Consider the following 26,013-nt stretch of genomic DNA (forward strand, 5'->3'; position numbering starts at 1 on the left):
GCATTTCAATATGCTGCAGGGTCACATGTCAGACAGCGGAATGGAAAGTTTGACAAAGGCAGCTAGTAGAAGGTTGAAAGCTGCTATATCTACAAACAGGAATCAACATCAAACAGATTTACCCAAGAAAAGACGGCTGGGGAATATCTATCTAATCTGTCTGTCTAGCACAAATGTACTATATTATTCTTTTTATGGATCCCAAAAAATGGTTCACTGCCTAGAGTTAAATGAGGTGCAATTTGGTCAAAAATTTCAGAAGCACCAGTTTACTGTCTGAACTGTAAAGTTACAGAACATGACCCAGTTAAGCCCGTACTCTCTGCTCCGCACTATTGAGGGGCAATCACCCCAAAACAGCTGTCTGCAGATGAGGTGCTGGTTTATTTAATATCGCGGTCATGTCTGAAGGTACAGTTTAAGGGTTGAACACTGACTTATAGCAGTGATGGCGAACCGATGGCGGCACTCAAAGCCCTCTCTGTGGGCACCCGTACCCTGGAAAAAGTCTATGGTGTACTAATATGCCTTCGACTTTTCCTCCTATTCGTCAGCGCAGGGCGCACTATGAACAGCATAGGCAGCGCACTGAATGTAGGCAGGGTATTATAGCTAAGTGATAAAGTACATGGAAGATATACTATATTGGACTGTAGTATTCAGGTAAATCACTGTTTTGGCACTTTGCTATAAATAAGTGGGTTTTGTGTTGCAGTTTGGGCACTGGATCTCCTGCCTTACATCTGGTGGCATTAGAGGCAGAGCTTGCTAAGGGCTCATTTGCATCCCTTTCTTCCCAAATAGGATATGGTATTTGCTAAAAGCATGGAAAGCATCCGAAAATTACCTATTGTTTAAATCACATTTTTTTTGTTAAAGTGTACCTAAACCTTTAGGTAAACTTTATTAAATTCTATTCTACATGTGAAGGAAATAATATTTGTAATATACTTTAATAATTATTATAATTTTTTTTTTTACATCATGTCAGTTTTATCCAGTACATTCCAGACCTCTAAGGGTTACATAGCATCATAAATCAATATAATGCTATGCAACCCCGGCAGTGCTGGGAGTTCAGGATGGGTGCTACGCTGCGAGTCCGCAGCGTGACACTCGCTCGTCTAAAAAGGAGCCCCAAGTCTTTTTTAACCTGTAATAAAATATGAAATACAAAGTACTATATTTATGCATCTTTTTATGTTGTCACTATTAGGATGTTTTATTCATATTTACACTCATTCGTTGTTAAAGCCTATTTTTATAGAACAGGGCTCACCTTTAGCAAGCATCCCATGCTTTTCTTCTTCTGGACGAATCTTTAAATAAGAGAAAATTACTCATTTAAAAGAAATATTAACTAAAAATAGCTCAAATAAGCCCAAATTTCTACTCCTACAGAAAAAGGTAAACATAATATTGTATTGCAGTAACCTAGTACATTACACAGTATAGTCCAGGGGGATCATATCTCGTTACTTTCCATAAAGTGAATGGGTGATAAACAGTTGAGTGACCATGCAGAGCTATTACCAGATTTTTCCACTTTGATCCTTTCATGAATTTGGGGCCTTGAAGCCAAAGCAAAATGTCACCTTTTAGAATCCTGCATGGTAGTAAAGAGGTTTATTTCTCCGTCTCCCTTAAGGGATGTTCACACAACAGATTTAGAAAATGCGCTGAAAGGTTCAGCACTGATTTTCTGCATTTTTTCAGCTTCCTATTTTTTCAACTTCTCATTCGTTTTAATGTTGCATCTTTTTTCCCACACTTTCTTTTTCAGCATGGAGGAAAAAAAGCAAGTTCTACCTCCCATTGAAATGAACGGGGGGCTTTTTAGAGGCGTTTTTTTTGGTGCATCAAAAAACATCATGATCTATAAGGATCTCTTGGGTAAAATTGGAGATTAAATTTAAATTTAGGTTTCAATTAGAAAGCAAAAATAAAATATATATTACATTACTTGAATTGTTTTTGTGCTCGGTTTAACCACTTTAACCCCTTAAGGACCGGGCTCATTTTCACCTTAAGGACCAGGCCATTTTTTGGAAATCTGACCAGTGTCACTTTAAGTGCTAATAACTTTAAAACGCTTTGACTTATCCAGGCCATTCTGAGATTGTTTTTTCGTCACATATTGTACTTCATGACACTGGTAAAATGAAGTCAAAAAAATTATTTTTTTTTGCACAAAAAAATACCTAATTTACCAAAAATTTGGAAAAATTTGCAAATTTCAAAGTTTCAGTTTCTCTACTTCTGTAATACATAGTAATACCCCAAAAAATTGTGATGACTTTACATTCCCCATATGTCTACTTCATGCTTGAATTGTTTTGGGAATGATATTTTATTTTTTGGGGATGTTATAAGGCTTAGAAGCAAATCTTGAAATTTTTCCGAAATTTACAAAAACTCAATTTTTAGGGACCAGTTCAGGTTTGAAGTCACTTTGCGAGGCTTACATAATAGAAACCACCCAAAAATGACCCCATCTAAGAAACTACACCCCTCAAGGTATTCAAAACTGATTTTGCATACATTGTTAACCCTTTAGGTGTTGCACAAGAGTTATTGGCAAATGGGGAGGAAATTTGAGAATTTGATTTTTTTGTCTAATTTTTCATTTTAACCCATTTTTTCCACTAACAAAGCAAGGGTTAACAGCCAAACAAGACTGTATCTTTATTGCCCTGACTCTGCTGTTTACAGAAATACCCAATATGTGGCCGTAAACTACTGTACGGCCTCACAGCGGGGCGTAGAGTGAAAGGTGCGCCGTATGGTTTTTGGAAGGCTGATTTTTATGGACTGGTTTATTTACACCATGTCCCATTTGAAGCCCCCTGATGCACCCCTAGAGGAGAAACTCCCTAAAAGTGACCCCATCTAAGAAACTACACCCCTCAAGGTATTCAAAACTGATTTTACATACGTCGTTAACCCTTTAGGTGTTGCACAAGAGTTATTGGCAAATGGAGATGAAATTTGAGAATTTCATTTTTTTGCCTAATTTTCAATTTTAACCCATTTTTCTCACTAACAAAGCAAGGGTTAACAGCCAAACAAAACTGTATCTTTATTGCCCTGACTCTGCTGTTCACAGAAACACCTCATATGTGGCTGTAAACTACTGTACGGCCACACAGCGGGGCGTAGAGTGAAAGGTGCGCCGACTGTTTTTTTGACACCATGTCCCATTTGAAGCCCCCCTGATGCACCTTTAGAGTAGAAACTCCATAAAAGTGACCCCATCTAAGAAACTACACCCCTCAAGGTATTCAAAACTGATTTTACAAACTTTGTTAACCCTTTAGGTGTTGCACAAGATTTAATGGAAAATAGAGACACAATTTCAAAATTTCACATTTTTGGCAGATTTTCCATTTTAATATTTTTTTTCCAGTTACAAAGCAAGGGTTAACAGCCAAACAAAACTCATTATTTATGGCCCTGATTCTGTAGTTTACAGAAACACCCCATATGTGGTCGTAAACCGCTGTACGGGCACACGGCAGGGCGCAGAAGGAAAGGAATGCCATACGGTTTTTGGAAGGCAGGTTTTGCTGGACTGTTTTTTTGACACCATGTCCCATTTGAAGCCCCCCTTATGCACCCCTAGAGTAGAAACTCCAGAAAAGTGACCCCATTTTAGAAACTACGGGATAGGGTGGCAGTATTGTTGGTACTAGTTTAGGGTACATATGATTTTTGGTTGCTCTATATTACACTTTTTGTGCGGCAAGGTAACAAGAATTAGCTTTTTTGGCACCGTTTTTTTTTTTTTTGTTATTTACAACATTCATCTGACAGGTTAGATCATGTGGTAATTTCATAGAGCAGGTTGTCACGGACGCGGCGATACCTAATATGTATTACATTTTTTTTATTTATGTAAGTTTTACCCAATGATTTCATTTTTAAAACAAAAAAAAGTTTTAGTGTCTCCATAGTCTAAGAGTCATAGTTTTTTCAGTTTTTGGGCGATTATCTTAAGTAGGGTCTCATTTTTTTGCGGGAGGAGATGACGGTTTGATTGGCACTATTTTGGGGTGCATATGACTTTTTGATCGCTTGCTATTACACTTTTTGTGACGTAAGATGACAAAAAATTGCTTTTTTTACACAGTTTTTTTTTTTTTTTTTTTTTTACGGTGGTCACCTGGGGGGTTAGGTCATGTGATATTTTTATAGAGTCGGTCGATACGGACGCGGCAATACCTAATATGTATCCTTTTTTTTATTTATGTAAGTTTTACACAATGATTTCATTTTTGAAACAAAAAAAATTATGTTTTAGTGTCTCCATAGTCTAAGAGCCATAGTTTTTTCAGTTTTTGGGTGATTATCTTAAGTAGGGTCTCATTTTTTGCGGGATGAGATGACGATTTGATTGTTACAATTTTGGCAGACATGCGACTTTTTTGATCACTTTTATTACCTTTTTTTGGGAAGTAAGGTGAGCAAAATTTCAATTTCATCATAGTTTTTTATTTTTTATTTTTATGGCGTTCACCGTTCGGGTAAAGTAACATGACCGTTTTATAGATCAGGTCGTTACGGACGCGGCGATACCAAACATGTGTAGGGAATGTTATTTTTTTAATTTTTAATCAGTGATAAATGTGTTTTTTGATTTTTACTTTTTTTTCACTTTTTTTTTTACCCAGACCCACTTGGTTCTTGAAGATCCAGTGGGTCTGATGTCTGTATAATACAGTACAGTACAATATATATTGTTCTGTACTGTATTTTACTTACACTGAACAGATCTATGCTTTCAGCACAGATCTGTTCAGCACCATGGACAGCAGGACGCCTGAGAGGCGTCCTGTTGCCATGGGAACCTTCCCCGTCTGCTCAGAATTGCGCAGACGGGGAAGGGTAAGGATGGGATCTGGCGGGGGGCTGTCTGGGAGCTCTCTCCCTCTCCATCGGGGGGCTGCAAAGGCACAGCAGCCCCCCGATCGGAGAGGGAGGGAGCTCCCTCTTACTGTTAACTTTTTCCATACAGCGGTCCGTACGGACCGCTGTATGGAAAGGGTTAAACGGCTGACATCGCATCACCGATGTCAGCCGTTTATACCAGGGTGCCAACAATGTCCTGGCACCCTGGTATACCCACTCTACACCAACGATTATTCAATGGGAGGCGGGCGGGGGATCGCGATCCCGCCTGCCGCACCTCCCGCCTGCCGCACCGCCCGCCTCCCGCACCGCCCCCACCGCCCGCAACACCCCCCTGCACCTCCCACCGGGCTAAAATCATTCAGAGGTGCAGGGGGGGTGATAAAAATATATTTTCGGCACACTAAAGTTTCTGATCGCCGCGGTCTGGGACCGCAGCGATCAGAAACTGCAGAAAGCGCAACAAACCGCAGGTCTGAATTGACCTGCGGTTTGTTGCGATCGCGGACATGGGGGGGTCACGGGACCCCCCCACGCATTTAGCCGAGGTGCCTGCTCAATGATTTGAGCAGGCACCTTGTTCCGATCACAGCTGGCCGGGCGGCAGTGATCGGAACAACACATGACGTACCGGTACGTCATGTGTCCTTAAGGACTCGGGAAACATGCCGTACCGATACGTCATGTGTCCTTAAGGGGTTAAGAAAGCAGACCACTTTGGGCCCTAAAGAGGACCTGTCTACTCAACTAACTTGTCTGTTATAGTAACTACGTACTTGAATTCTGGAGCATATATTCCTAGATCTCAGAGCTCTCCGATTCCTCCAGATTATGTATGATTGACAGACTGACAATTGGTCGTTACCATTTCCCTTATCAAAGTCTCCCTACACAGCTTGGCACAGTCAGCAGCTTAGAATGTACAATTACAGAGATACCAAGATTACATTATATACTTTAGATTTTACTACTTCTGCACAATAAAAACACGTTTAGATATAAAGAAAAATCTCCGTCAATACATTCCAAAAGCCACAACATTTTTAAAGGGTATTCCCATCGTGGACATTGGGTGCATATTGCCAGGATATGCCACCAATGTCTGATAGGTGGGAGTCCCACCTCTGGGACCCGCACCTATACTTAGAACAGAGCTTGCAAAGAGCCAGAGGGCGCACCGCACATGCCCGCCGTTCATGGGTCTGCCAAAAATAGCCAAGTGCTGGCTCAGCTATTTCCGTAAGCCTCATAGAAGTTAATGGAGCTGTGGCCGCGTTTGCGCAGTGCACTTCCCATTCATTTCAATAGGCCTTCCGAAAATCGCTCAGCTGTTTTCGGCAGTCCCACAGAAATGAATGGAGGGCGGCCACGCATGTGCGGTGCATCTTCCTGAACTTTGCAGGCTCCGTTCTAAGTATAGGTGTGGGTCCCAGAGGTGGGACATATCCTAGCGATATGCCCCCAATGTCCAAGATGGGAATACCTTTTTAATTAGCTTTATATGGGCTTGTTCTTTACGGGGACAAGTTGTTGTACAGTAGTTTGCATTAGTAAGATCTTGGGTTACATAGGACTACTGACTGATTAACTTTTATCTCAGAGGGGAATGAAGAAAAAGGCAATCCTAACTTTCTTTATCAAGGTTTATACATAGGTTAGATTTAAAGTATGGAATGGTACAGTTGCGATAACAATTAAAATTTTTATTCTTTTTCCTAACATCATAAAACATTTTGTAAGGATTTTTTTTTTTTTTACTTTGGCCCTTCAAAACAGCTATTTAGCAGGGGTGCCAAGAATCAGACCTCACTGATTAGATATTCACCATGAATATGCACATAACACAAGCACTTGACATTTGGCACACAGGTCTATTACTAATTAGTCTGGGTTCAGAGAGGTGCAGATCTTGTGGTTTTTTTGTGCGTCTTTAACCCTATGATGCAATGCAGTGTGCTGACAACATTAATCCAGAAGCAACATAGGGCATATAAAATTTATACATATTACTGTATATATATGTAATATATATATTAATGGAATACGCATCAACATTGCATGTCTTTTCTCCAGTTTTTTTAAGCGGTTCTCCATTTGAAGCAGTGTTTGGTGCGGATTTGAAGCCGTGTTTGGTGAACCTTTTTTTTTTTGCCTTCGACGTGGACTACAACCAACACAGAGGGGGAAAAAAAATAAAACTCTGTAAGAAGTGAAGTCTTGGTTTCCCGGCGAAAACAATGGGAGGCAGACTGACAACAGATTCCACACAGATTGTGGTGCGGAACATGTGCCAAAATCTGCATGGAAAATCTGCCGTGTGAACATCGCCTACAACGAAAAAAAAAAAACAAGTAGAAAAGTCTAACCTGACTTTTAATCTCCATAAGATCACCATTTTCTTCTGATTTTTGGACCAAATGACTGTTGGCTTCCGGCTCATCTTCAAAGTCTTCACTATAATTAACTGGTAATGTAAGAATATAGACTTTTTATGCATAGTGTTAAAAGAGGTTATGCCATGATTGATGTAAAAAAAAAAAAAAATGAAAAAAAATGAAACTCATACACAATCTAGTACATGACAATCTATGGCCTCTTTCACACGGTCAGTATTTGTAAGCCAAAACCAGAAGTGGAACCTACAGAAAAAGGTATAATAGAAATGGGAATAGAAGATAAAGAAATTCGTGCCTCTTCTGTGTTTTGGACCCGCTCCTGGTTTTGGCTCACAAATACTGATGCAAAATACTGACCAAATACTGACTGTGTGAGAGAGGCCTATTTCTAACAAAGCTAGAACCAGCCCTGTAGCTCACATGGATCCAGAGATCTCATCATTCATTTCTCCAATTATTCTGCCAGATTTATTTCAGGCTGGCAACTTGGGGGTGGGGGGGGGGGGGGAATGGTGGAGGGGGTCCTTTCTGCCTTTTCCTTCTGTCACAGCTTATAACAGAAAATATCTAGTCTTAACCCGAGTGCATATGACCTCCTCGGTGAGATGGACAGAGAAATAAAGATATGGCTATACACATTTTTTATTACTTTAATAAATTAGGTAACTGACCCTAAAAAACTTCTTTCTCCCAAAAAAAAACAATTCCCGACGCGTTTCCTCTGTCACAGGTGTTGTGGCAGAATCATCAGGGGATAAACAGATGAAAAATGGCCTAATAGCCACTAGCTAGATAGCCTATGCTGGTCCTCCCAGATGTAAACAATGCAGGACTGAGAAAGAAGTTTTTTAGGGTCAGTTACCTAAGGTCAGCCACCGATAAGTGGGGTCGCTCTATTAGGGGGTGATTCTCCCGCAGTTAGGCAGGGGATTTCTCCACTTTTAGGCAGGGCCACTATAGCATTATAGGGCTATTCTCTCCCCATTTTCCTGTTTTCATCCTAAACTTCTTTGGAATATGCTCTGCAGTGGAAGGACCATGCCTACAGCTTGTTAAAGGAAGTAGCAGCCTTGGAATCCGTGACCGTGGATCCAGCACAGACATCCTAATTATTGAGCATCAAAACCGTGAGTGGTTATAAGCAAACTAGTGTGGTAACTACATGTCCTTAGGTGCTGTATACTCTATAAAAACACTCCGCTAGATAATTATCTGCAGTCATCTGAAACATATATTTTGTTCTGTGGGATTTATTTTATTGAATATCCTATATAAAAGTTAAGTTTTAAAGTAGGTTTAATTTTCCAGTGATTTACAGACAATATACCTACCCAATATGTATCAATACTACTGTAAATTGCTACAAAATATTATGCTTGAAATATAATTGGAGGTAGATAATCAGAGACACAAACAGAATAAGTGTTCAGCCTCTGGGGGTAAACAAGAACATTGCCATTCTCCGAAAGAGAGAACAGATTTCTAATAATACTGAGAAATTTCCATTCTTTTATGCCCTTGTATAGGGGCAGAATCCTTGGCTGTGACTTATGTGGGCACTTCATGCACTGAACTAAACTTATACCATTACATAATGTAGGGACTGCCACAGTGTAGTAGTAGACAGATTACTAGGTAGATGGGACCCAGTGAACCCCATACTTCATCTTCGGGCGGCCTTTCTGCCAGAACCCCCACCATGTGGCTGGACCTGCAGAGGAAAGCATGCTTCAGCTGGGTTCACAAGACCCAGTGATGTGACACATGAGGGACACGTCATTTATACGCTCAGTCATTGGCTTCAGTGGACACGTGATCCAGGTCAAACAAGACGTTGACACTCGGAGACAGTAGTGAACAGCTGGGGAGCAAAGGAGCCAGAAACCAGCGATGGGGATCAGGTAAGTATACTTTCCTTCACAAGTCATGCCATATAGGGAGAGGGCCCTGGAAGAGGTTTCGGTCATCCAAGGACAAAATAAGTCAAGTGAAACATGTTAAAAAAAAAGGGAAATCAGAGTTAAGAGCCCTAAAATAAACTTCCTTATGAGAACTTCTCATTCTGATAATAATTGTATTGAATTTGTTGCCCAATTATAAAGAGAACTGCTCTAGAAAACCCAAACATGGTAAAATTATAAAAGATCATACACACACCATTTAGGCCTCCGCTTTCTGCTTATAGGCTGGGGGTGACAATAAGAGTGCCAGCACTCGTAACAGCAGGGTACAAAATGTTGAGTAGGTGTTCATTTATTATTTTATGGTGTTTGGGGGCACTGGGGAGGTTTTCTATTAACAAAAACACTCAATCTTAGTGAAGAGAGGAAAATAATATTAAAGGGATTTTCAGAGCGCTTAATACTGGTGACCAACCTCACAATAGGTCATGTGACCAGTGGGTGACCCTGTTATGCGCAGAAGCCTCGGCGCAGCTTCCCAAGCATAGTGCTGTCCATTAGATAGTGTCTGTGCTTGGTTTTGTAGCTCAGCCCCATTCACTTGAATGGGACTGAGCTGTGCCTAGACCATGTGACAGACGAATGTGACGTCACTGGCCTGAGTGCTTGTTTTTAATATATACTTATCGCTCCGGATCCCCCCCGCATAGCCACCTCTGCATCATGGGCGACGCTAGGGAGGCTCTTCCCCGTTGCGGCCTGCTATTGGCAGCTCCCCCAGTCATTGGATGTTTTGATCTGCGCGGGAAATGCTGTGGCAGCTGTGCAGGGATGAGGAGTGACACGGGTGCCGGGGAGCAGGGTTAGTATAATCTATATGAGGGGCATGTTTTATACTTTGGATAACCCCTTTAATTTAATTTACCATGTCTTGTATTGAAAAACTGGAGAAAAAAAAAATGTGTGGGGGTTAAAGGGGATCTGCAGTTTTTTTAAACTGATGATCTAGATCATCAGCATCTGATCGGCAGTGGTCCGATACCCGGGACCCCTGACGATCAGCTGTTTGAGAAGGCAGCAGCGCTGGCAGTAGTGCCGCGGCCTTCTCGCTGTTTACCGCAGGCCCAGTGACGTCACGACGACTAGTATCACCGGCCTGGGCGGGGCTAAGCTCCATTCAAGTGAACAGAGCTTAGCCCCTTGAGGATAGGTCATCAGTGGAAAACCCCTTTAATAAAACCTCAAAACAAGTACTAAAAAAATGTACCTGACACATCTTTACTTTCATCTTTATGTTCATCCTCATCTGCTTGAGCATGGTCTTTATTGCTAAAAATAAATGAAAATATAATACACATGATTCTATACAAACATCAGGGCAGTGTTCGTCCATATACACAGGTGCCAGACTCCTCTCTTACAGCATCAACCTCAAGAGTCATTTGGATGCATCTCTTACATTTTACATGTTAAACCACTAGTGATTAATAAAAATAGGTGTGGAAATGTTCTAGAGATGCCCCCCAGTATGGCACATTTTACAAAGGCAAATTTGCCCAAAAAGATAACTCAGTTTGTGAATAAAAGTGACTATCTTTTGTCTAGATGCACAAATGTATCATACAGCAGGAGCCACTGCGATTAATTTGGCCCCACTTTAGACTGCCTGGTTCAGTAAACCGCCTTATTGAGTGGAAATGTTAGTTGTTGGACTCCTAAAGATCACAAATGTATGGCATAGCAATTTAATATGTAATAGATCGTTTTTCCCTGCAGTAGTTGCCATATAGTATCTCAAGGATCTGCATTTGTAAAGGGACCAGAAGAAACATACCGCAAAAAAAAGCCCTTACCGCATATAAGTCGTAAGTTGAGTTGAATCAGTAGAATCCAGTTCCTTAATTAACTTTGAATAGTCAATTGTAGATGAAGCACCTTTTTCAAGCCTGGCGAAAAATCTTTCTTTCTCTTCTTGTTCTTCTAAAGTATCAAGTCCGACCCCATGAAAGGCTTGATTTGGTCCAGAAGCCACTACTGAATCTAAAGTACATCATTCATTTATTTTCAGTGTTTTACTACTAAAGTCCTGTTCACACTTGCGCTTCGCTCTGTGTTATTCTGTTCTGTCATTATTATAGACACACAAAGGGAAAGGTGTCTATTAATGTTCCCATTTTTCTGGTGTGCAGGTTTATTACTACTGAAATCAACAGCATTTGTTTGGCGTGTTAAAAAAAAAAAAAATCAATCCGGAGTCTTGAAGCAAGTGTGAACAAAGCTTGAGATCCATGGCAATAAGTGGACATTAGGCTTTGTTCCCATCTGCGTACTTCATTTCTGTTTCCCAGTTCCATCATAACAACCCAAAAAATAATTATGGCATCAACAGATTCATCACACGGTGGGTAGCGACTCCTATCATATTCCATAACTTTTTTACAAATGTGCTGGAAACAGCATTAGGAGCACTGACCAATACAGTTGTAAGCCCATCAGCATCATTGTCTCCCACTGACTCACGCTCCCTTCTTGTAGTACGGCCAGTCCAGCCCCAAAATGGTCAGTGAAGGAGGGACATATGACCAGATGCATCCATCAGCAGTCTCCAACACTGCACGGTACTCTGAGTATGTGCCATGCCACTATGCCGTGAACAGCGTTACTCAATGAAGATCACAGAGGGATGGGTCTGGTCACATGCTCCTGCATCGGTGACCATTTTGGCGCTGGGGTGCAGGGAAAATGGAAAGTCGGCTGTACTACAACAAGTGGCTGCTGCTCAGAGGGAGACAAGGCCGCTGATGGACTTACAACTGTCTACTAGTAAGTGCTCCTAGTGCTGCTCCCAGCAAATATGCAAACGTTGCAGTAGGGAAGCCATCTCCCTTAAACAAACCCTGTTAATTCAATTTCAGAGTAGAATTGAGTGTAGTAGTCAACAAAGATACCAAGAAATAACTGGAATGTGGTTGTCAGTTTAGACTTGCATAAAACTCTGTTTTGCGGACAACAGGCATTGTTACAAAGAGTCCGCAAAAGCAAAAAAATAAATAAAAAAGTCACAAGGAAACTAAACTGAAAAGTGGAGTTGACAAATTTATAAAACAAAACTTAAAGAGTAACTAAACCTTTGAATGAAATGTTAATATGATGTCCCTAATGCCCTAAAAAAAAAAAAAAAAAAAACCCTTTTCCAATATACGTTATTAATTTTGTATTTTTCTTAGTGCTTTCCCAACCTAAGGCTTCATTCACACGTCCGTGGAACACGGTCCATGAGATACCGGACTGGCATCCTGCTCAGTGCAGGAGCGCACTGCGTCATTAGTTTCTATGATGCCGTGCGTTTTGTGCCGGCGCAGTACAGTAATACACTTGTATACGAGTGTATTACTGTACTGCGGCGGCACAAAACGCACGGCATCATAGAAACTAATGATGCCGTGCACTCCTGCACTGAGCAGGATGCCAGCCTGGTATCTCACGGACGTGTGAATGAAGCCTAAGGCGCACCATTCACTGTGCACTTAAAACTCAGTTCTCTGTACACCACTGTATGGAGTATAAAGTGTGAAATTTATGAATGGGGCGGCAGCAGCGCTGTGAGTACGGGCAGAAGCGCATATTGCTGCTCCTACCCGTGCTCCTCGGAGGATTACTAAACCACATGGGTGCTCTGCCAGGAGTTAGTAATCCTCCAGGGAGCATGGGGCCCCATACATAGATTTCACACTCCGTACACCGCTGAGCTGTCAGAGGTGTACAGAGAACTGAGTTTTAAGCGAACAGTAAATGGTGCACTTTAGGGAGGGAAAATACAAAATTAATAAATAAAGTATATTGGAAAAAGGTTTTTTAGGGCATTAGGGACATCATATTAAAATTGTATTCAAAGGTTTAGTTACTCTTTAAACAAGCTGTTTATTTAAACTCATGTTAACTTACCATGCTTTGTCTATGTTCTAATTACGATAGGTACCTTAAAGGCTATGTACACCTTTGGGGGGCATTTTTTATTATTGCACTGTAGTCATTTCAAACCAGCATCCATATCTGAATACCTTTGTAATTGCATGCATGCCTAAAAGAGCCTAAGGCAATGCAATACACCGCCCATTTATACTAGTGGTACCCACAGCTAAAACAGCCTAGAGCAGCGCTATACACCGCCTAATTGTGCCAGTGACGTCACCGGGCTCACTGTTAGGCGGAAGTCTCCACCTAGCACATGGTTTTGTGAAGCCTGGTACATCACCAGCTCACAACAAACAGTGGCTCGCGATGCAGCGGGACTAAGGGGAGCATCCAAGCAAGGAAATGTTCCGATGCTTCTCTTATACAAGGACAACTCCTTTAATACACATGCCAAATCCACAGTGACCACCCACCATCAATCTCCAAGCTGTCCTTTTCTATTGATGCAATCAGAGGATCAATCGATTTCTGCATTTCTTCAACATGCTCCTCTTCTTCTACTTCCTCAATGGGCTGTGACATACTTTGAGGTTTTACAAAGTTGCGGCTTGTCCTAGCCAGTTCTAAAGAAAAGAACAATATGTACATTTTACCTTTATTTATATTGCTTTTATGCTCTGCTTTAGTACAGAATGATGCCCCAATATTGTGTATCAATGGCAAATAAAAAATATTGATTGGTTAGCTGTGTGCGTGTATTCACTCTAACACTATCTTCAGAAAATGTGTACTATCACATGTTTTAAAATAGTTGCAGACTGCAAATCCTGCATCTATAAAACAGACCTAAAATATGACAATCTCATCCAGCTAGCTTCAATCATTGCTACACTTAAAGGGGTAATCTGGTTATGTCAAGTTATCTCATATACGCAGGATCAGTGGGGTCCTACCACCAGGGCTCCCACCGATCACGAGAACGGGGACCCTGTACCTCGTGGAGCCCCCCAAAATTATTGGAGAGGCTGGTTGGGCATGCGCGCAGACATTCCATTCATTTTGATGAGAGTTACTGAGATTGCTGAGTACAGTGCCCGGCTATCTGTGGAGCTCTCAGCCCTGTTCACCACCCCCAGCGCTGCAATAGTGTTTTAGAGAAGCATCCCAGGCACCTTTCACTCATTCAAATGTATTGAATTATATAGCTAACTCTCTTTACAGTAGAGAAGGAAATTACAGGGGCATTGCATACCATGCGTATCTCTGGGGCTCTATGTGTGGGACTATTTTTATATGCTGGTGGCGGAAGGGGTCAACAAGAACTAAATCCAGTGCATCTCTCCTCCGGACAGTGACCCCTTTAACAAGTCTGCACTTATGTCAGATCTTGGCACCACATGGAAGGGGTCCCAAATTCGTTAAATGGTACAATATGAACACCAGATAATATACACGTAGTCAGTACTGGATGCTCAAAAGGAAGTGAATTTCATTCTAAAGGAACAGGTAACCACAGACAGATTCGACGTTTTGCTCCATCTGGATCTGTGAAAGAGTCTGAAGAGCAAGCAGTGCTCTGAAACTGAAAATCTAGTTTACACAATGATCATCTAGAGTGCAGTGCGGTATTATATTGTACCTTCTCAGAATACGTTGTTGTTTGTGTTCATAAAGAGTAGCACTATATCTCACCATCACATGACTTGTGCTAATGGGTGGAGACTAGCTGCTATGTCATCTCCCATGTGTGAGGATGAGCTCCTGCTCCTATCTCTCTCTGTAGCATACTTTCAGAGGCAGCAGCATCATGGAGGATATTATATTGGTGCAGTACTGAGCAGTGTAGCTGTGAATACAGCACTGGGGCGAGACAGATAACTTACTACAACCAGCAGCAGTGTGTCTCTCTGCCTCTTTCCTAGGCTAGGGCTACACGGCGATACTGGTCGTGGCCAAGTTTGCTGAGTAGCGGTGATCCTATAGAAATGAATGGGATTGTGGTGCTACTATGCAATAACATTGTAATATACTAGTACATACCACAAATATATTGGGAGAGATTTATCAAACTGCCTGGCTTAGTTGCCATTAGCAACCAATCACATTTCACCTTTTATTTTCCAAAGGAGCTATGGGCAACTAGGCCAGTTTCCCTTTACACCAGTTTGATAAATCTCCCCCATATTTTTCCTTCTCTCTGATAGCTCCCCTGATGTTTCTCCTGTGGCTGAAATTCTGGTCCATCTTCTGCATTGAGTAAAGAACAACATGCTCTGTAGGTTCCCTGCTCTTTTCCTCTTCTCAGTGCTGGCGTAGTAATCTCATCCTGAAGCAGATGGCATGACCCAGACTGTATTCATTTATCCCCATTTATAAGTTTATAGAAATATGTAGCTATATCGCTCTAGACAGTGGAGATGGAAATTCAGGGATGGGGGCATTACATACCATAGTGCTATTTATTAATAGAACAGATGGGCCTGTCTGTGAGGGACTATATGTAGGGAAAGAAGACAGAAAATAGGGAAAAAGCTGACCGCAATGCACTCCTAGGAGATGCAGGTGCTTTATGGTCAAATGAGCTGAGCTGCTGCTGCCTACAGAGACCAGGGCTGCAGAAGGGTGAGTAAATAAGCTAAAAATGGAAAATTATACTGGAGAGCAGTTTTGTTTTGCATGAGTATAGTTAAAAGAATAGCGTTTATCACTTCAGACTTTTTTTTTTTTTTTTGTGGCATAACCCCTTTAAGACAATTTTAAATAGGACTATGAAGCTTTTATCCTCCTTTTCTAATCACTATTTCTCAAAAGGAGGTTACTGTATTCACACATATTTCACCTTGGAAAAGCTATTTTTTCAAGACCAGTGGAGTACCTTCAATGGAGGCAAACCACACAACTGCTATGGGGCCCAGGGGGGAGGAAAAAAAAAACAACAGCAATTTTCATGCAGCGGCCACTGGGGGAAACGCAATGCAAACAGATTATTACAGCTTCCTTGGCAATTGTTTAACCCCTTAAGGACCCGCGCCGTACATGTACGGCGGGATAATCGGTCGGGTGCAGGGCAGTCACTGATAGCCAGGCCCCTGCTGCATACGCCGACATTGTTGAAAACACTGATGCCGGCGAGTTAACCACCTGCATGCTGCGGTCAAAGCTGACCACGGCATGCAGAGGGTTCGCGGAGGGTACGGGTGTCCTCCGCTTCCCCATCAGGTCCCCGCAGCTGCAGTGGCGTGGACCCGATGGCAGAGAAGGCAAGCCCGATGCCTTCCATAGGCATCGGAGCTTGCCTTCTATGGAAGCCTGTGAGATCCAACCCTTAGGCCTCTTGCTCACGAACATTAGGGCTGTTAACCCTTGCTTTGTTATAAAAATAGAAAATCTGCCCAAAAAAATTGGAATTAGCCTTACCGGTAATTCGGTTTCTAGAGATTCCCTCATGACAGCACTACAGGAGGCTGTTCCCCTTTGACCTTCTTGGAACAGGAAACAGAGGTTAAAAGGTCCCTCCCACCTCCACCCACCAGTGTTTTTCCAGATTACTACACCAGGATGGCCATGAGGCTGCACGCCAGGCACCGTGGCCATGAGGCTGCACGCCAGGCACCGTGGCCATGAGGCTGAACGGGTAATAAATAGAGTTTTGTTCTGCCGTTAACCCTTGCTTTGTTAGGCTGAGTTGACATCAGTGTTCAGCCTTTCCGTTCTCCTGCTCCATTATAGGAGCAGGAGAACGGAAAGGACGGATTCGGCACACAACTGAGCCGAACTGAGCCTACGGACCCCTGCGCGCAGAACTTTTGTCTCCGGTCCAAAATCATCTTCTGAGCGGAAACCTAACGGACCCCATTATAGGCTCCGTTCAGGTCAGTTATGTGCCGAATCCGTCCTTTCCGTTCTCCTTCTCCTATAACGGAGCAGGAGAACGGAAAGGCTGAACGCTGATGTGAACTCAGCCTTACTGGAAAAAATTTAAAATCTGTGAAAAAAGTGAAATTCTGAAATGTCATCTCCATTTTCCTTTAATTCTTGTGGAACACCTAAAGGGTTGAATACCTTGAGGGGTGTAGTTTCTAAAATGGGGCCATTTATGGGTGGTTTCTATTATGTAAACCACACAAAGTGAACAAATTGGGTTTTGGAAATTTTCTTAAAAATTTTAAGATTTGCTTCTAAACTTCTAAGCCTTCTAACGTCCCAAAAAAAGAAAATGGCATTTACAAAATAATCCAAACATGAAGTAGACATATGGGAAATATAAAGTAATAACTATTTTAGGAGGCATCACTATCTGTTTTAAAAGCAGAGAAATTGAAATTTTGAAAATTGCGAATTTTTCAACACTTTTGGTAGATGTGGCTTTTTTCTAATAAATAAAAATGAAATATTTTGACAAAAATTTACAACTGTCATGAAGTACAATATGTGATGGGAAAACAATCTCAGAATGGCTTGGATAAGTAAAAACGTTTTAAAGTTATCACCACTTAAAGTGACACATGTCAGATTTGCAAAAAATGGCCTGGTCCTTAAAGGGGTTATCGCATCTTAGACAATGGGGGCATATCGCTAGGATATGCCCCCATTGTTTGATAGGTGCGGGTCCTACCTCTGGGACCCGCACCTGCAAGGAGAACAGAGCGGAGAAACTTGAGGCGGGCGCACTGTGCATGCGCAGCCGCCCTCCATTAATTTCTATGGAGCCGCCGAAAATAGCCGAGCGCTGGCTCGGCTATTTCTGTCGGCCCCATAGAAATGATTGGGAGCAGTGGCCGCGCACGCGCGGTGCGCTCCCATTCACTTCAATGGGAGAGGCGGGGAGCTGCGCCTGGTGGTGGACGGACCCCGGGAAATCCGGGGTCCTCCAGCCACAACTCTCCCCGGCTCTGTTCTCCTTGTAGGTGCGGGTCCCATAGGTGGAAACGCACCTATCAGACAATGGGGGCATATCCTAGCGATATGCCCCCATTGTCTAAGATGGGATAACCCCATTAAGGTGAAATATGGCAGGGTCTTTAAGGGGTTAAATTTGTATGCGCCGAGCTGCCCCTAGTGGTGGCTGCAGGCAACCAGCTTTGCTAATAGAAAGGAAGCAGATTTATCTATGTACTTTGTCAGTTGCTTGGAAGAAATACATAGAAAAATAAGGTGCTCCAAATGAGTGTCATATTTATGAAGGACCTATTCTAATTTTCCTAACATAGCAGTCAAATAAAGTGGTCAAGGTGGGGGACTTTTTTTAATAAAAAAAGTTACCGGTAGTTTAAATTCAAATTTCTTGTGCTTAATAAAAATTTAAAAAAATTGGCAGAAATCTGACGCGTTGCCCGAGAGTGTTTGCTGCATGTGTAATGGAAAACTGGGTGAAGCCAGACTAAATTTTGCTATGGGGCCCTATGAACTTCAAATGAGAAAATTACTTACCCTTTATTTTACTAAACCTTGTCATGCCATTGCGATCAGTGATTCCAATCATAAAACTACATTATCCATTTTATATACTGTAAAATGTACTTCTGCAACAATATCGAATACATGAAGTGATATTTTACCATTAGGGCTTTCAGAACTGTCAGAAGAAAGAGAGTCCTCTTGTTCATCAAAGCCGAATTTCTGTTTTGACTTGTAATAGTTTTCCAATTTCATGGATTTATCCAGTATCCTGTTAAGAGATGAACTACGGGGACTCTGTTCTAGTGTATGGTAAGGGGCAGGAAATATGACAGGATAGGAAAAAGAAAGATCAGGAGGAAATCTGATTATGGAATAACATAAGAGAGAGTTATTAAATGTGCAAAATAAGAGGAAAAAGGCGAAAGAAAGCAATACCTAATCCTGGATCCCACGTTCCCTAGATATCAGAGCTTTTTTTTTTTAATTAGCCCCAGTAGATTGTGGTACCTAATGAAAGAATCATACTTGTGAGCTACAAACTGATCTGGTTTAATTTGGTGATATTCTAGTTCCTCTGCTTGGGGACACATCACCACTGATTATCAGCACATGACCTTGGAAACTTAAAGTGGCCCTGGGAAAAAAAAAAAAAATTATATATATATATATATATATATATATATATATATATATTAGGCCCAGATGTTGTAGGTGGATCCAAACGGACAGAAGGCTGGGCAGCACAAGTTGATGTTGGCAGGATCAGTAATACCATAGTGCAGCACAGAATACCATCTGCTGCCATGTTCTGTCCTCCTTCTCCAGTTGTCTCTAATGAAACAGGAGCTTAGGCTCCATTCAGACGTCCGTAGTGCATTGTGGATCCGCAATACACTCAGCCGGCACCCCCATAGAAATGCCTATCGCGGACAAGAATAGGACATGCTTTATTTTATTTTTCAGAGCTGCTCCAGAAACACGGATGCGGACAGCACACTGTGTGATGTCTCCATCTCTTCCGGCCCCATAGAGAATGAACGGGTCCGCACCAGTTCCGCATAATTGCGGAACGGATGCGGACACATTCTACGGACATGTGAATGGACCCTTAGGAGGTGAGATGTGGGCCCAAGCACCAAGCCAGCCATACTTTTACATGCTGCCTGGACTTCCTCTTATAAGGAGCCCTATAGTTCCCCCAGTTGTATGTACCTAGCCAGCAGCAGTGAGGAGGGCACGGGACATCGGCCCACCAGGAACATTCCCTGAAGGGTCTATGGCTGGTCTGCCCCTGTTGTCTATACCCCAGATGGAAGCAAACAAGCAAGGGACCAGGAGTTTGCCAAACAGAGATAGGTCACCGGAATGGAGCAGTGGGGACTGGGCGAGTATGATTCTTTCAACAGGTACCATGTGCTATGGGGGCTAATTAAAAATCCTGGAAAACACCTTTAAGTATTGTGTCACACGATTTAGCAGATTATTGAATTCTGACTGCTCCCGGGTTTACAGAGCAGTACAGAATTATTTTTTTTTCATGTATTTGTGCAAAATACAAGGAATACTAAGCTTCACATGTAGCAAATGTGTGTGATCTAGCGTCGGCATTCTCCTCTACATCCACTAGTTTGACGCTCATCAAGTTATGATGCAATTGCTGTAATTTTAAAATGTGTAATCTTTTGATAAATAAAAACTATACTTTCTGATATAATCTTTATGCTTATTTTGCACTACTTTCTGGTTCTCTGAATATAGACAGCGAGTTAAACAATGGATGCATTCACCCTGCAGGCCACTACTCTATAGTAACTCCCTATAGGAAGAGACCTGTCCATCAAGCCGAGCTGGGAAGGTAGAAGCCAGCCAGTCACTCAGTGGACAATTCTTCCAGAGCGGCATGGACCTGCTAACAGGTTCCCTTTAAAGAGGGCCTGCTCGCTAACATGCCGCCTGCAGATTGCACTGCACTTGGTGGAGACAGGTCCTTGGAATGTCTACTATTAATGCACTAGCCCTAAATAAAAGTACCAGTCTGGAAGCCTGGAGCAGATCTCTCTCTATCATCCAATCCAGAATGATCTCTGTCTGCCATCACCTGGCTCTTTTGCTTCTTCTTTTTTAAATATGATCTTGGTTGATGTGCTTAAAGAACAAAAGACAGAAAGTAAGATAACAAAAAGAAAGCCAAGTAAGTAAAAAGATGAAGATAGACAGAAAGTTGAATAAAGATGGCGGCCACTGTATATTACTACTGTACATGTGCTGGGAGTACATACAAACATGCAGCTAGTAACAGGCGTTATTAGGCCTTTGGTGCCGATGCACAATGGCTTAATATGGCTAATTCGTGTTTATTAGCAAGCCCTCTTACCTGCTTTTTGGCACTGTGTTCGCAAAATGGCCACCGATGGAGGATCAATGACCAGTCTGGTCCATCAGAGGCCTAAATTCACTTACACTATGGATGGACTGCGCATGTTCTAGTTCCCCTGTCCATTCACAGGGTAAGCAAATGGTCACACGATCCTCCATCAGCGGCAATTTTGGGACCACAGCGCCAGCAAGCAGGTAAGAGGACCAGCTAATAAACATGAATTAGGAGTATTAAACCAGCGCTGATGGTACAGTATATTAACGCCTGTTACTACCAGCATGTGTGTGTTGTTCCCAGCACATATACAGCTAATAAGATATAGTGGTCAGCCCCTTTACAGGTGAAGGAAACCCCACCCAGTAATGATGTGTTGCTGAGGCCAGTCATTGGCTGCACTGGCACATGTGACTCTGTCCATACGGAAGATGACAGACAGACAGGGAAGTGATGACCAGTGAAGGGAGCTGGGGAAGAGCAACAGGTTGCAGACCTGTTATGTATGTTTTTGAAAAAAAAGAAAAGAAAAAAAAAAAAACAAGCTTGATAATCCCTTTAACCCCTTCACGAATTTGGAAATTACTGCATGTCCAAATTGCAAGTAATTTACGGCATTTGGATGTACAGTCATGTCCAAACTGCTTACCGGGGCTGTGACACTATAAAGTGTCAGAGTGCTGGAGTCTCCCCAAGAGCAGAGACACCGGGGAAGCCGACAATCAGAGTGGTCCCTTGCTGGCAAGCACTCCGATTGGTTAGTCTGCAGAGACAAACCATTCGGAGCGCTTTAGTGTAAAAAATGCAGGTTTCAGGCTGATCTCCATGCTGGAGTTCACAGCCTGAAACCAGGCATGACTGCCACTGTGCCCCCATTGATATAATGACCCCAGTGTCCCTAGTAATTGAATTGCCCCCATAATGTCCCCCAGATGCCCCCATTGCCTCCTGCCAGCCGGCCTCAGTCTGATGGCAGCGGCTCAGAAACAGAGCCACTGCCATCAGCGGAGAGTGATGGTTGCCATGGCAACCGGACGCCTTACAAAGGTGTCCGGGCTGCCATGTACCTAAGGCTGATCAGATGTAACTGTAATAGACACTATACAGTGCATTGCAATAGATTATTATTGCAATGCACTTTATAGCCATCAGGCCCACTGGATATTCAAGATCCAGATGGGTCTTGATTAGGCATGAGCGAATCGACTTTGGATGAAACATCCGAAGTCTATTCGCATTAAACTTCATTTCAATACTTGGAACCGAACCAGAGTTTGGCAAATGTTTTTTTACAGTATAAATCAAATTTCTGAAGGTATTATGCGAAGTCTCGCGAGACTTCACAAAGTAATAACTACGGCTCATCGGTGCCAATACATTCTAATACTGTACGGAGCGCTCGCTCCATACAGTATTGAAACAAAGTTTTATGCGAATTGACTTCGGATGTTTCCGAAAAAAATAAAATAAATAAATACAAATTTAAATAAAAATAGTCTTCTCATATCCGTTCATTTATGTAATAAAAAAAAAAAAAAAAAAAAAAAATAAAAAAACATAATTGGTATCGCCGCGTCCGTAACGACCTGATCTATAAAAGTATCATATTACTAATCCCGTGCGGTGAACAGCGTAAAAAATTAGGTAGAAAAAAAAAAAAAAGGATGGAAATTGTTGTTTTTGTCACCTTACGTCCACAAAAAAAAAAAAACAAGTGATCAAAAAGACATCGGTACCCCAAAATGATACCAATAAAAACTACAGCCCATCACGCAAAAAACAAGCCCCCTCGCAGCTACATTGGTGAAAAAAATAAAAATAAAAAGTTATGGACTTATATGACGATGCAAAATATAATTTATTTTTAACACTAAACTGAGTTTAAAAAAAACTACATAAATTTAGTATCGCCATAACTATCAACCCACAGAATAATAATAAAATAATATTTACCACAAGAGGAGCCCCATAAAAATAATAAAAAACACTGACAGAATTGCCATTTTTGCCCATATCATCTCCACAAAAAATGGTATTCAAAAGTGATCAAAGGTATATGTACCTCAAAATGATACCAATAAAAACTACAGCCCGTCCCGCAAAAAACAAGTCCCCACACAGCTACATTGATGAAAAAATACAAATGGTAAAGACCCTAAACAAATTTCAGCAAATTACAGGTTAGAAAATCCCGAGGCCGCTCCTTCCCTTCTGAATGCTGCCGTGTCCCCCAAACAGTGGTTTATGACCACGTATGCGGTGTTGCCGTATTCAGGAAAAAATGCATAACAAATTGTGGGGTGCATTTTCTCCTGTTACACCTTGTGAAAATGAAAAATTTGGGTCTAAAGCAACTTTATATTGGAAATAAAAGGTAATTTTTTCATCTGTTTCTAAATTCTATGAAACGCTTGTTGAGTCAAAGCATTCACTTCACCACTAAATTTATTCCTTAAAGGGAACCTGTCACCAGGATTTTGTGCATAGAGCTGGGGACATGGGCTTCTAGATGGCCGCTAGCACATCTGCAATACCCAGTCCCCATAGCTCTCTGTGCTTTTATTGTGTTAAAAAAACTTTTTGATCCATATGCAAATGAACCTGATACGAGTCCTGTGTCCGGAGATGAGTCCAGCGGAAAGGAGCCCAGCACCGCCCCGCGTCCTCCGAATCTCCTCCTTGCTGGCTGACGTCACAGAGCTGGAGCGCCGAAATCTTGCGATACGCGAGCTAGCGCATGCGTAGAATGAATGATGCCGACACTGCGCATGATGCCGACACTGCGCATGCGCTAGCTCGCGCATGGCGAAATTTCGGCGCTCCAGCTCTGTGACGTCAGCCAGCAAGGAGGAGATTCGGAGGACGCGGGGCGGTGCTGCGCTCAGAAAATTGGACTCATCTCCGGACACAGGACTCATATCAGGTTCATTTGCATATGGATCAAAACGGTTTTTTAACCACCTCAGCCCCCTTAGCTTAGGGCTCTTTCACACTTGCGTTGTCCGGATCCGGCATGTACTCCACTTGCCGGAATTACACTCCGGATCCGGAAAAACGCAAGTGTACTGAAAGCATTTGAAGATGGAACCGTCTTCCAAATGCTTTCAGTGTTACTATGGCACCCAGGACGCTATTAAAGTCCTGGTTGCCATAGTAGGAGCGGGGAGCGGGGGAGCAGTATACTTACAGTCCGTGCGGCTCCCGGGGCGCTCCAGAATGACGTCAGAGCGCCCCATGCGCATGGATGACGTGATCCATGCGATCACGTGATCCATGCGCTTGGGGCGCCCTGACGTCACTCTGGAGCGCCCGGGGAGCCGCACGGACGGTAAGTACACTGCTCCCCCGCTCCCCACTACACTTACCATGGCTGTCAGGACTTTAGCGTCCCGGCAGCCATGGTAACCACTCTGAAAAAGCTAAATGTCGGCTCCGGCAATGCGCCGAAACGACGTTTAGCTTAAGGCCGGATCCGGATCAATGCCTTCCAATGGGCATTAATTCCGGATCCGGCCTTGCGGCAAGTGTTCCGGATTTTTGGCCGGAGCAAAAAGCGCAGCATGCTGCAGTATTTTCTCCGGCCAACAAACGTTCCGTACCGGAACTGAAGACATCCTGATGCATCCTGAACGGATTACTCTCCATTCAGAATGCATTAGGATAATCCTGATCAGGATTCTTCCGGCATAGAGCCCCGACGACGGAACTCTATGCCGGAAGACAATAACGCAGGTGTGAAAGAGCCCTTAAACACCCTTAATGACCAGGCCACTTTTTACACTTCTGCACTACACTAGTTTCACGGTTTATTGCTCGGTCATGCAACTTACCACCCAAATTAATTTTACCTCCTTTTCTTCTCACTAATAGAGCTTTCATTTGGTGGTATTTCATTGCTGCTGACATTTTTACTTTTTTTGTTATTAATCGAAATTTAACGATTTTTTTGCAAAAAAAATGACATTTTTCACTTTCAGTTGTAAAATTTTGCAAAAAAAAACGACATCCATATATACCTTTTTCTCTAAATTTATTGTTCTACATGTCTTTGATAAAAAAAAAATGTTTGGGTAAAAAAAAAAATGGTTTGGGTAAAAGTTATAGCGTTTACAAACTATGGTACAAAAATGTGAATTTCCGCTTTTTGAAGCAGCTCTGACTTTCTGAGCACCTGTCATGTTTCCTGAGGTTCTACAATGCCCAGACAGTAGAAAAACCCCACAAATGACCCCATTTCGGAAAGTAGACACCCTAAGGTATTCGCTGATGGGCATAGTGAGTTCCTAGAACTTTTTATTTTTTGTCACAAGTTAGCGGAAAATGATGATTTTTTATTTATTTTTTCTTACAAAGTCTCATATTCCACTAACTTGTGACAAAAAAGACCGTAATTAGACTTACCGGTAATTCTGTTTCCTTGAGTCCACCATGACGGCTCTACTATGAGATTGACCCTTGACCTCTGTAGGGGCAGGAACACACAGAGTTTAAAAGGCCACCACCCACACTCACCCTCAGTGCTTTCCAAATTACCAAGTGGGTGTAGCCTTAACCTAGGCAAGTATATGAATATATACATTTTTTTTTTTTTATATAATATATATATATATATATATATATATATATATATATATATTTTTTTTTATTTTTTTTTTGAGTATTAATTCATACTCAACCCCTCCTTAAATCTCAGGGGGGGAAATCTGGGCCGTCATGGTGGACTCAAGGAAACAGAATTACCGGTAAGTCTAATTACGGTCTTTCCATTTCGTCCACCATGACGGCTCTACTATGAGAACTACCAGATTATTAAACAGGGTGGGTAACTGCTTGTAGAACCTTCTGACCGAAGGTTAAATCCGCAGAAGCTGACACATTAATCCGGTAATGTTTGATAAAAGTACTTATATTCGACCAGGTGGCTGCTTTACAAATCCTGTCAAGGGAGACACCTCCTCTTTCTGCCCATGAAGACGCCATAGCTCTTGTAGAGTGAGCTTTTATATTCGTGGGGCTATCTAGACCCGACTTCTGGTAGCAGCAAATAATAGTAGATCTGATCCATCTTCCGATCGTGGCTTTGGATGCCTTTTTCCCCCTGTTTGGACCCCCATACTGAACG

At 42.2% G+C, this 26,013-nt stretch overlaps 1 protein-coding gene across 2 annotated transcripts in view; it reads right to left on the bottom strand.

The window, feature by feature from the left end:
* The window catches only part of CEP162 (centrosomal protein 162), a 126,323-nt gene that overhangs the window by 88,270 nt on the left and 12,040 nt on the right, over positions 1 to 26,013 (bottom strand). Inside the window, exons 1-6 of one of the 2 annotated variants that reach the window (XM_040428721.1) lie at positions 20,552 to 20,611; positions 13,594 to 13,743; positions 11,059 to 11,245; positions 10,473 to 10,534; positions 7,275 to 7,372; positions 1,280 to 1,319 (exon numbers count right to left, since the gene is read on the bottom strand). In XM_040428721.1, the coding sequence (XP_040284655.1) occupies positions 1,280 to 1,319; positions 7,275 to 7,372; positions 10,473 to 10,534; positions 11,059 to 11,245; positions 13,594 to 13,702 (496 nt within the window). In that variant the 5' untranslated portion in view covers positions 13,703 to 13,743; positions 20,552 to 20,611. Of the gene's footprint in view, positions 1 to 1,279; positions 1,320 to 7,274; positions 7,373 to 10,472; positions 10,535 to 11,058; positions 11,246 to 13,593; positions 13,744 to 20,551; positions 20,612 to 26,013 lie in introns of those variants that run through there. The other variant, XM_040428719.1, reaches the window with a different exon arrangement.

The sequence above is a fragment of the Bufo bufo genome, chromosome 4, assembly GCF_905171765.1.
Source record: "Bufo bufo chromosome 4, aBufBuf1.1, whole genome shotgun sequence".
Lineage (NCBI taxonomy): Eukaryota > Metazoa > Chordata > Amphibia > Anura > Bufonidae > Bufo > Bufo bufo.